The sequence below is a fragment of the Mesoplodon mirus genome (assembly GCF_964341445.2).
Source record: "Mesoplodon mirus genome assembly, chromosome: 4".
In the NCBI taxonomy this organism is placed as follows: Eukaryota; Metazoa; Chordata; class Mammalia; order Artiodactyla; family Ziphiidae; genus Mesoplodon; species Mesoplodon mirus.
Window position 1 is genome coordinate 64718888 of NC_138979.1, and position 12813 is coordinate 64731700.

General features: G+C 39.5%; 1 protein-coding gene across 1 annotated transcript in view; it reads right to left on the minus strand.

Moving 5' to 3' along the window:
* PTPN9 (protein tyrosine phosphatase non-receptor type 9) overlaps window positions 1-12813 on the minus strand; it is an 86551-nt gene that overhangs the window by 31337 nt on the left and 42401 nt on the right. Inside the window, exon 5 of the mRNA XM_082617884.1 lies at window positions 9672-9777. Within this exon, the coding sequence (XP_082474010.1) occupies window positions 9672-9777 (106 nt within the window). The remainder of the gene's footprint in view (window positions 1-9671; window positions 9778-12813) is intronic.

Sequence of the window (12813 nt, forward strand, 5' to 3'; positions counted from 1 at the left end):
TCAGGACGAAATAGAAAATATGAACAGACCAATCACAAGCACTGAAATTGAAACTGTGATAAAAAATCTTCCAACAAACAAAAGCCCAGGACCAGATGGCTTCACAGGCGAATTCTATCAAGCATTTAGAGAAGAGCTAACACCTATCCTTCTCAAACTCTTCCAAAATATAGCAGAGGGAGGAACACTCCCAAACTCATTCTACGAGGCCACCATCACCTTGATACCAAAACCAGGCAAGGATGTCACAAAGAAAGAAAACTACAGGCCAATATCACTGATGAACATAGATGCCAAAATCCTCAACAAAATACTAGCAAACAGAATCCAACAGCACATTAAAAGGATCATACACCATGATCAAGTGGGGTTTATTCCAGGAATGCAAGGATTCTTCAATATACGCAAATCAATCAACGTGATACACCATATTAACAAATTGAAGGAGAAAAACCATATGATCATCTCAATAGATGCAGAGAAAGCTTTCGACAAAATTCAACACCCATTTATGATAAAAACCCTGCAGAAAGTAGGCATAGAGGGAACTTTCCTCAACATAATAAAGGCCATATATGACAAACCCACAGCCAGCATCGTCCTCAATGGTGAAAAACTGAAACCATTTCCACTAAGATCAGGAACTAGACAAGGTTGCCCACTTTCACCACTCTTATTCAACCTAGTTTTGGAAGTTTTAGCCACAGCAATCAGAGAAGAAAAGGAAATAAAAGGAATCCAAATTGGAAAAGAAGAAGTAAAGCTGTCACTGTTTGCAGATGACATGATACTATACATAGAGAATCCTAAAGATGCTACCAGAAAACTACTAGAGTTAATCAATGAATTTGGTAAAGTTGCAGGATACAAAATTAATGCACAGAAATCTCTGGCATTCCTATATACTGATGATGAAAAATCTGAAAGTGAAATCAAGGAAACACTCCCATTTACCATTGCAACAAAAAGAATAAAATATCTAGGAATAAACCTACCTAAGGACACAAAAGACCTGTATGCAGAAAACTATAAGACACTGATGAAAGAAATTAAAGATGATACAAATAGATGGAGAGATGTACCATGTTCTTGGATTGGAAGAATCAACATTGTGAAAATGACTCTACTACCCAAAGCAATCTACAGGTTCAATGCAATCCCTATCAAACTACCACTGGCATTTTTCACAGAACTAGAACAAAAAATTTCACAATTTGTATGGAAACACAAAAGACCCCGAATAGCCAAAGCAATCTTGAGAACGAAAAATGGAGCTGGAGGAATCAGGCTCCCTGACTTCAGACTATACTACAAAGCTACAGTAATCAAGACAGTATGGTACTGGCACAAAAACAGAAAGATAGATCAATGGAACAGGATAGAAAGCCCAGAGTTAAACCCACGGACATATGGTCACCTTATCTTTGATAAAGGAGGCAGGAATGTACAGTGGAGAAAGGACAGTCTCTTCAATAAGTGGTGCTGGGAAAACTGGATAGGGACATGTAAAAGTATGAGATTAGATCACTCCCTAACACCATACACAAAAATAAGCTCAAAATGGATTAAAGACCTAAATGTAAGGCCAGACACTATCAAACTCTTAGAGGAACACATAGGCAGAACACTCTATGACATAAATCACAGCAAGATCCTTTTTGACCCACCTCCTAGAGAAATGGAAATAAAGACAAAAATAAACACATGGGACCTAATGAAACTTAAAAGCTTTTGCACAGCAAAGGAAACCATAAACAAGACCAAAAGACAACCCTCAGAATGGGAGAAAATATTTGCAAATGAAGCAACTGACAAAGGATTAATCTCCAAAATTTATAAGCAGCTCATGCAGCTCAATAACAAAAAAACAAACAACCCAATCCAAAAATGGGCAGAAGACCTAAATAGACATTTCTCCACAGAAGATATACAGACTGCCAACAAACACATGAAAGGATGCTCAACATCTTTACTCATTAGAGAAATGCAAATCAAAACTACAATGAGATATCATCTCACACCAGTCAGAATGGCCATCATCAAAAAATCTAGAAACAATAAATGCTGGAGAGGGTGTGGAAAAAAGGGAACACTCTTGCACTGCTGGTGGGAATGTGAATTGGTACAGCCGCTATGGAGAACGGTATGGAGGTTCCTTAAAAAACTACAAATAGAACTACCATATGACCCAGCAATCCCACTACTGGGCATATACCCTGAGAAAACCATAGTTCAAAAAGAGACATGTACCAAAATGTTCATAGCAGCCCTATTTACAATAGCCCGGAGATGGAAACAACCTAAGTGTCCATCATCGGATGAATGGATAAAGAAGATGTGGCACATATATACAATGGAATATTACTCAGCCATAAAAAGAAATGAAATTGAGCTATTTGTAATGAGGTGGATAGACCTAGAGTCTGTCATACAGAGTGAAGTAAGTCAGAAAGAGAAAGACAAATACTGTATGCTAACACATATATATGGAATTTAAGAAAAAAAAAATGTCATGAAGAACATAGGGGTAAGACAGGAATAAAGACACAGACCTACTAGAGAATGGACTTGAGGATATGGGGAGGGGGAAGGGTAAGCTGTGACAAAGTGAAAGAGCGGCATGGACATATATACACTACCAAACGTGAGGTAGATAGCTAGTGGGAAGCAGCCGCATAGCACAGGGAGGTCAGCTCGGTACTTTGTGACCGCCTGGAGGGGTGGGATAGGGAGGGTAGGAGGGAGACGCAAAAGGGAGGGGTTATGGAAACATATGTATATGTATAACTGATTAAATTTGTTATTAAAAAAAAAAATAAATTAAAAAAAAAAAAAAAAAAAAAAAAAAAAAAAAAAAATAGAATTAGAAATGAAAAAGGAGAAGTAACCACCGACACTGCAGACATACAAAGGATCATGAGAGATTACTACAAGCAACTATATACCAATAAAATGGAGAACCTGGAAGAAATGGACAAATTCTTAGAAATGCACAACCTTCCGAGACTGAATGAGGAAGAAGTAGAAAATATAAACAGACCAATCACAAGCACTGAAACTGAAACTGTGATTAAAAATCTTCCAACAGGGCTTTCCTGGTGGCACAGTGGTTGAGAGTCTGCCTGCCGATGCAGGGGACACGGGTTTGTGCCCAGGTCTGGGAAGATCCCACATGCCGCAGAGCGGCTGGGCCCGTGAGCCATGGCCACTGGGCCTGCGTGTCCGGAGCCTGTGCTCTGCAACGGGAGAGGCCACAACAGTGAGAGGCCCACATACCACACACACACACACAAAAACTTCCAACAAACAAAAGCCCAAGACCAGATGGCTTCACAGGCGAATTCTATCAAACACTTAGAGAAGAGCTAACACCTATCCTTCTCAAACTCTTCCAAATAGTGGGGGGAGAAACACTCCCAAACTCATTCTACGAGACCACCATCACCCTGATACCAAAACCAGACAAAGATGTCACAAAGAAAGAAAACTACAGGCCAATATCACTGATGAACACAGAGGCAAAAATCCTCAACAAAATACTAGCAAACAGACCCCAACAGCACAGTAAAAGGATCATACACCATGATCAAGTGGGGTTTATCTCAGGAATGCAAGGATTCTTCAATATACGCAAATCAATCAGTGTGATAAACCATATCAACAAATTGAAGAAAAACCATATGATCGTCTCAACAGATGCAGAAAAAGCTTTCAACAAAATTCAGCACCCATTTATGATAAAAACCCTGCAGAAAGTAGGCATAGAGGGAACTTACCTCAACATAATAAAGGCTATATATGACAAACCCACAGCCAACATTGTTCTCAATGGTGAAAAACTGAAACCACTTCCTCTAAGATCAGCAATAAGACAAGGTTGTCCACTCTCACCACTATTATTCAACATAGTCTTGGAAGTTTTAGCCACAGCAATCAGAGAAGAAAAAGAAATAAAAGGAATCCAAATCAGAAAAGAAGAAGTAACGCTGTCACTGTTTGCAGATGACATGATACTGTACATAGAGAATCCTAAACATGATACCAGAAAACTACTGGATCTAATCAATGAATTTGGTAAAGTAGCAGGATACAAAATTAATGCACAGAAATCTCTTGCATTCCTATACACTAAGAATGAAAGATCAGAAACAGAAATTAAGGAAACACTCCCATTTACTACTGCAACAAAAAGAATAAAATGCCGAGGAATAAACCTACCTAAGGAGACAAAAGACCTGTATGCAGAAAACTATAAGACACTGATGAAAGAACTTTAAAATGATACAAACAGATGGAGAGATGTACCATGTTCTTGGATTGGAAGAATCAACATTGTGAAAATAACTATACTACCCAAATCAATCTACAGATTCAATGCAATCCCTATCAAACTACCAATGGCATTTTTCACAGAAGTAGAAAATAAAATTTCACAATTTGTATGGAAACACAAAAGACCCAGAATAGCCAATGCAATCTGGAGAAAGAAAAATAGAGCTGGAGGAATCAGGCTCCCTGACTTCAGACTATACTACAAAGCTACAGTAATCAAGACAATATGGTACTGGCACAAAAACAAGAAATACAGATCAATGGAACAGGATAGAAAGCCCAGAGATAAACCCATGCACATATGGTCACCTTATTTTTGATAAAGGAGGCAAGAATATACAACAGAGAAAAGCCAGCCTCTTCAATAAGTGGTGCTGGGAAAACTGGACAGCTGCATGTAAAAGAGTGAAATTAGAACACTCCCTAACACCATACACAAAAATAAACTCCAAATGGAGTAAAGACCTAAATGTAAGACCAAACACTATAAAACTCTTAGAGGAAAACATAAGCAGAACACTCTATGACATAAATCACAGCAAGATCCTTTTTGACCCACCTCCTAGAGAAATGGAAATAAAAACAAAAATAAACAAATGGGACCTAATGAAACTTCAAAGCTTTTGCATAGCAAAGGAAAACATAAACAAGACGAAAAGACAACCCTCAGAGTGGGAGAAAATATTTGCAAAGGAAGCAACTGACAAAGGATTAATCTCCAAAATTTATAAGCAGCCCATGTAGCTCAGTTATCAAAAAAACAAACAACCCAATCCAAAAATGGGCAGAAGACCTAAATCGACATTTCTCCAAAGAAGATATACAGATTGCCAACAAACACATGAAAGGATGTTCAACATCACTTATCTTTAGAGAAATGCAAATCAAAACTACAATGAGGTATCACCTCACACCAGTCAGAATGGCCATCAAAAAATCTACAAACAATAAATGCTGGAGAGGGTATGGAGAAAAGGGAACCCTCTTGCACTGTTGGTGGGAATGTAACTTGGTACAGCCACTATGGAGAACAGTATGGAGGTTCCCTAAGAAACTAAAAATAGAACTACCATACGACCCAGCAATCCCATTACTGGGCATATATCCTGAGAAAACCATAATTCAAAGAGTCACGTAGCACAATGTTCATTGCAGCTCTAGTTACAGTAGCCAGAACATGGAAGCAACCTAAGTGTCCATCGACAGATGAATGGATAAAGAAGATGTGGCACATATATACAATGGAATATTACTCAGCCATAAAAAGAAACGAAATTGAGTTATTTGTAGTGAGGTGGATGGACCTAGAGTCTGTCATACAGAGTGAAGTAAGTCAGAAAGAGAAAAATAAATACCGTATGCTAACACATATATATATGGAATCCCCCCCCCCAAAAAAATGGTTCTGAAAAACCTAGGGGCAGGATAGGAATAAAGATGCAGACATAAAGAATGGACTTGAGGACATTGGGAGGGGGAAGGGTAAGCTGGGACAAAGTGAGAGAGTGGCATGGACATATATACACTAACAAATGTAAAATAGATAGCTAGTGAGAGCAGCTGCATAGCACAGGGAGATCAGCTCGTGCCTTGTGACCACCTAGAGGGGTGGGATAGTGAGGGTGGGAGGGAGATGCAAGAGGGAGGAGATATGAGGATATATGTATGTGTATAGCTGATTCACTTTGCTATAAAGCAGAAACTAACACACTATTGTAAAGCAGTTATACTCTAATAAAGATGTTAAAAAAAGAAAATAAGAGAAAATGTATGGAATGCAGTACTGGGATGGCTGAAGGAAATAGATACTTGTATTTCCTGGTGACAGTGTAAATTTTTTTCCACTTTTATGGAGGGTAACCTAGTAATGTATAAGAGAGATTAAGAATATTCATAATCTTTAGCCAAATAATCCATGTCTTAGAAATACCTTCTTAAAATAATTTAAAAGAAAAAGCTTAAATGATGATAATAGTATTAGTTAAACCTGAAAACAATCTGAATTATACAGAAAGATGGTTAGATGATTAAACTGTTTATGATATATTAACTTACCAGGTTATTCTGTCTCTATTAAAACTGACAAGTAGAAAGCCTATGTTGTGGAAAGGAGGGACTATTTAGTATGCAAAACTGGGAAAAAAATAGCTATCCATATGAAAAAAAAATGTCAGATTCCTACATCTCATACCATACTCAAAAGTCAACTCCAGATGGATTAAGGTCTTAAATGACAAAAACAAAATTTTAAATTTTTAAAAGAAAATAGCATCTCAAAAAGTTTAACGTAGAACTACCACGTGATCCAACAATTCCACTTCTAGGCATATACACAAAAGAACTGAAAGCAAGGACTGAAACAGATGCTGTAACACCAATGTTCATAGCACCATTATTCACAATAGTCAAAAAGTGGAAACAACCCAACTGTTTGACAGATGAATGGATTAACAACACATGGTATATACATACAATAAAATATTATTCAGCCTTAAAAAGGAATGAAATTCTGATACATGCTACAATATGGATGAATCTTAAAAATATTATGCTAAGTGATCAGACACAAAGGACAAATGCTGCATGATTCCACTTATATGAGGACCTAGAATAGGCAAATTCATAGCGACAGAAAGTAGAATAAAGGTTACCAGGGGCTGTGGGGCAGGGTGGGGATATATAGATTAATGGGCACAGAGTTTCTGTTTGGGATGATGAATAGTTTTGAAAATGGATAGTGGTGATGGGTTGCATTGTGAATGTACTTAATGCTACTGAACTGTACACTTAAAATGGTTAAAATGGTAAATTTTGTTATGTATATTTTACCACAATAAAAAAAATCACTAAAAACATTAATACACATGGTGGAATCAGTGGTACAGCAGTAAAATAAAATAAAATAGCTAATATATTTTTTCTGACTTTGGAATAGGGAAGGATTTACAATGCAAAACATATTAAGCAGAAGATAAAATACAGACTCATTTAACCATACTAAAACTAAGAACTTCTGTTAGTCAAAAGGACTGTATAAAAAGTGAAAAAACAAGCTATAAACTGAGACAGTAGATGTATGTATATATACACACACACGGAGAAATAGATTAGTACAAAACTACATAAATGGGGCTTCCCTGGTGGCGCAGTGGTTGAGAGTCCGCCTGCTGATGCAGGGGACACGGGTTCGTGCCCCGGTCCGGGAGGATCCCACATGCCGCGGAGCGGCTGGGCCTGTGAGCCGTGGCCGCTGAGCCTGCACGTCCGGAGCCTGTGCTCCGCAACGGGAGAGGCCACAACAGTGAGAGGCCCGCGTACCGCAAAAAAAAAAAAAAACTACATAAATGGATGATAGGAAAATGGGTAAAAGCCATAAACAGGCATTTTGCAGCAGAAGAAAATATATATGGCCAATAAATATATGAAGAGATACTTAATGTCACTAATAAGAGAGAGGTAAGTTATACCACAAGATACCATTTTATACCCACTCGATTGGGAAATATTAAGAAGTGTGACATTATCATGTATTGGAGAGGATGCGGAAATTTTACACATGGCAGGTGGGTACAACCACTTAGGAAAACAATTAAACACTATCTTTTAAAACTGAATCTTCCCAGACCTTATGACCCAGTAATTCTACTCCTAGATGTATACTCTAGAGCATGCATTGTTTTTTCTTTTCTTTTCTTTTCTTAATATTTATTTATTTATTTTGGCTGCACCAGGTCTTCGTTTTGGCACGCAGGATCCTTTGTTGCGGCATGTGGGTTCATAGTTGTGGCATGCGGGCTTCTTAGTTGCAGCATGTGCACTCTTAGTTGCGGTATGCATGCGGGATCTAGTTCCCCAACCAAGGATCGAACTCGGGCCCCCAGCAGTGGAAGTGCGGAGTCCTAACCACTGGACCACCAGGGAATTCCCCTAGAGCATGCATTTTCAATAGAGGTGATATCACGCCCAAGGGGGTGAAATTAGTTCTGAGGAGAGTGGGGAATGGGAAAAACAACCCAAACATACACACTCTTTTTGTGCATAAAGCATAGATATACATTCAGTACATCAAGATATATACATTAATACATTCAGTACACCAGGGCTTCCCTGGTGGCGCAGTGGTTGAGAGTCCGCCTGCCGATGCAGGGGACACGGCTTCGTGCCCCGGTCCGGGAAGATCCCACATGCCGTGGAGCGGCTGGGCCCGTGAGCCATGGCCACTGAGCCTGCGCATCCGGAGCCTGTGCTCCACAACGGGAGTGGCCACAGCAGTGAGAGGCCCGCGTACCGCAAAAAAAAAAAAGAAAAGAAAAAAAATGATTGTACAGAGTAAAAGTAAAGCTTGTTTTGTGAAACTTTTTGTTTTATAAATATGTACACACACATACATACACCTGTATGCTCAAATTCTGAAATCTAAACAGCTCTGAAAGCCACTAGTTTCTTTTGTAAGTTTGGTGCAAAAATTCATGGGACAGCAAAATCTGACCTGAAATCCCATAAGCTATTTATAACCTTTGTTCTTCTCCAAAGGTTATGATATGAATAATACATTTCATTGCAGAAATATTTGATATTAAAGTGACATACAGACCATATTATCTTTTAAAGTTCAAAATATTAAATAACATCTCTGGACCTAAGAGTTTGAGGTAAGAGATTAAGAACCTATCTATGTATATAACTTTACATGTATATGTATTGTTAGTGTACATATATTGATACTATTGTATACTAAGTTGCAATGTAAAACTTATTTCTGACTAGGTTGAGACAAAAAGTTTGCAAGTTACTGGTTAGGTGACATTTTTTCATAGACAATGGCCATACCTAGGCTTCATTAATTCTTATTCTACAAAACTCCCGGAAAGAGGGCTTCCCTGGTGGCGCAGTGGTTGAAAGTCCGCCTGCCAATGCAGGGGACACAGGTTCGTGCCCCAGTCCGGGAGGATCCCACATGCCGCAGAGCGGTTAGGCCCGTGAGCCATGGCCACTGAGCCTGCGCATCCGGAGCCTGTGCTCCACAACGGGAGAGGCCACAACAGTGAGAGGCCCGCATACCACAAAAAAAAAACAAAACAAAACAGAACAAAAACTCCCGGAAAGAGACATCCCACCTTCATGACTCAGTGTTCCTGTGTATTTTATTTTAATTCCTCCCACTTTACTTTTAAGATTGTTTCTTGTTCTGAGGAAGCAGGTATTAGTCATCATTTACAGGTGACCTTTAAACTGAACATAATGTCTGAAGTTTATATCATTCCTAAATTTCATAAAGAATAGAAAAAAATCACCCTAACCATTGAAGGGGGGTTGAAAGGGCCATTTCACAGCCTTACCTTCAGCAAGTTTAGGACTTTCTTGCCAAGATCCAGCTCAAAGTTGGCATAATTAGAACCGCACATGTCATAGATAAACACCAGTCCATTCCTCTGAGTTTCAAAGCTGTAAAGCAACCATTGAATGAAAACATTTATAAGTAATAAGATGGAAGAGGCAAATTGAAAACCTGGGTCAAAAACAAAGACACAGAGAGTGTGGGACACATCTGGGACTGAAATAATTGCCTTCCTGAACTGGCCTGAACTTTTGTAACTGGCCTTACAAAAAGAATTTATAATAAGAAATATATATTTGGTCTTTGACCCTGTTTCCTGGCAAACTTCCTAAAACTTAGAATTTCCAGGAGAGTGAGGAAGGCATCCATTGCTATATTAATGAGGTGACTTTTAGAATGCCCTTAGATCATCTAAGGATGGGGGCTGGTTGCCAGAGGAACCAACCATGTGACTAGAAAGGGTTGGGACTTCCAGTCCCATCCCCCCACACACACTCAGGAAGGGTTGTGGGGCTGGAGATTGAGCTCAGTCACCAATGGCCAATGATTTAATCAATCATGCCTTGTAATGAATGAAGCCTCCACAAAATGCCAAAAGGATGAGATTTGGAGAATTTCCAAGTTGATGAACACATGCAGGTGCAGGGAGTGTAGCTCTCTCAGAGAGGGAATGGAAGCTCCATGCCCCTTTCCCCATACCTTGCCCTCTATGCATCTCTTCCATCTGGCTGTTCCTGAGTTATACCCTCTTATAATAAATTGGTAATCTATTAAGTATAACATTTGAGTCTGTGAACCGTTCTAGCAAATTAATCGAACCCAAGGAGGGGACGTTGGAACCTCTGATCTATGGTCAGAAGCAGAGGTGACAACATGGACTTGCCACTGGCATCTAAAAGGGGCAGTGGACAGTCTTTTAGGACTGAACGTTTAACCTGTGTGATCTGAGGCTATCTCCAGGTACATAGTGTCAGAGTTGAAATAAACTGCAGAACACCCAGTTCATGGGGATGAATTGCTTGATGGTATGGAGGGAATACCCCACATGTTGGAATTGGAATTATACTTATTGATGCATATTTATCCAGATTCATCAAGTACCGAACTCACAGGCTGAAAATGTTCCAGAGCATCTAGGTTATCAAAATTTGAACTGTTTCCTCCTATATCTCTGAATCTGCCTATCCAAATTCTATACCATTCTATGTTCAACTCAAAAGTTTCCTCTTCCATGAAGGTGTCCCTGATAATTGTCACCAAATGTACTACCATCCTTCACCCCCTTGAAGCCCCATAAATCTTTCTGTGGATTTTTCTTGTGGCTCTTAATGTACTCCCACTTTGTGTAGCCATCTGAGTCTCTCCTAGAGGGCCAAAACAAAAGTTTACCTCATAACCCTCAACAGTCCCCAGCACAGTCCTTGCAAACAGATACATAATAAATGGTCACAGATTTGTAATTCAGTGGGCTAGAAGTCCATCACTAAAAAAATACTTTAGGCCCATAGAAAACTGTAAAGCAAAATTCTAAGCTCAATGATGGTGTATTTGTCTCTTATGACTTTAATGGAGGAAGAGAATAAACCCACAAATGGCCTTTGGAAGGCATATTAAAAAGTAGATTAAGAGGTGGTGAGCCTATTCCCACACTGAGGTTAGGAACATGTGAAGATCCAAAAAGTATTACTCAGTCCCATCTCCTTAATTCCTAAAGATTTCTCAAAGCTGCACTCTTCCACCAAGCCCGATCCTTACCTGCTTCTGATCTGCACACCTAAATGGTTGTTCAGAATAAATTATCTGATTGGACTACTCACTGATGATACCAACAGTTTTCACATTTATTTACAATTGAGAAAACTTTTTGACACAAAACACATTCTTGAAATCGGAAGTCTCAATGTTATTTTGTATCCATATTTTTTTTTGCATCACCTCCTGGAAGCCTCCGTATCTTGATCCTTTCAACAGAATACAAGGCAGAAGCACCGACCCATGAAGCAGCATTTCAAAAATCTCTTAAGTAGGGCTTCCCTGGTGGCGCAGTGGTTAAGAATCTGCCTGTCAATGCAGGGGACAAGGGTTCAAGCCCTGGTCCGGGAAGTTCCCACATGCCGCGGAGCAATGAAGCCCGTGCGCCACAACTACTGAGTCTGCGCTCTAGAGTCCGCGAGTCACAACTACGGACACCCGCATGCCTAGAGTCTGTGCTCCGCAACAAGAGAAGCCTATGCAATGAGAAGCCCACGCACCGCAACGAAGAGTAGCCACCGCTCTCCGCAACTAGAGAAAGCACACACGCAGCAAGGAAGACCCAACGCAGCCAAAAATAAATTTAATTAATTAATTAATTTTAAAAATCTCTGAAGTAGACCCAAGTTTCTCCAGCAGACTTAATTTCAAATGGCCCTTAACGTGATACAGTGAGTGCTAAATCTTGTCTCCTTTTTTCATGACCCCAGAGAGACTGATTCACCAAGATCAAAGATTCTGTTCAATGAGTGGCACAGTCATTGAGTACACTATCCAGATCTAGAGACTTCCCTTTTCTCCACAAGCTCAACAGGGGCCAAACTCAAAGAATTACAGGTTTTCCCCTCACAGCTCCAACCTGCGGCAGGACACTAAAACAAAGAGAAGTCAGTGCCAGGGGAAATAGAATTTAATAAAAAGAAGCTATGGTGCATAATGATGCAGGTTCTATATTCCTAGACCTGAAACTGCTCATCCTTTGAAGGCACATGAAATAAATACAAATGCAATAGCATTTTCACTTTTCTGGGTACAGAAGATGAGGTTTACAATAATAGCTCTAGTTCCCTACTAAGAATAATTGCTTCCCTACCCTATTGAGTTTGATTCCCAAGCTAGGATGTTACTGGGAACACCAAGATTACCACAGTCCCTGACGTTTGTTTTAAAATAATCTAGGGTAAAGGGGTGGGTGAGGGGCTTTCAATGAAACAAGATTGGTTACAGATCACTTTGAAGAAGATGAATGAAAGGCATGTGAAAGTTGATGACACCACTTCCTCTCCACCACAGAGATTTGGGAATTTCCCATTATATAATGTTGAAAAAAAGGTTCCATGCCCTCCTGGAGCTTACCATCTAGCGGTAGATGAAACAAACATCAGTATAAG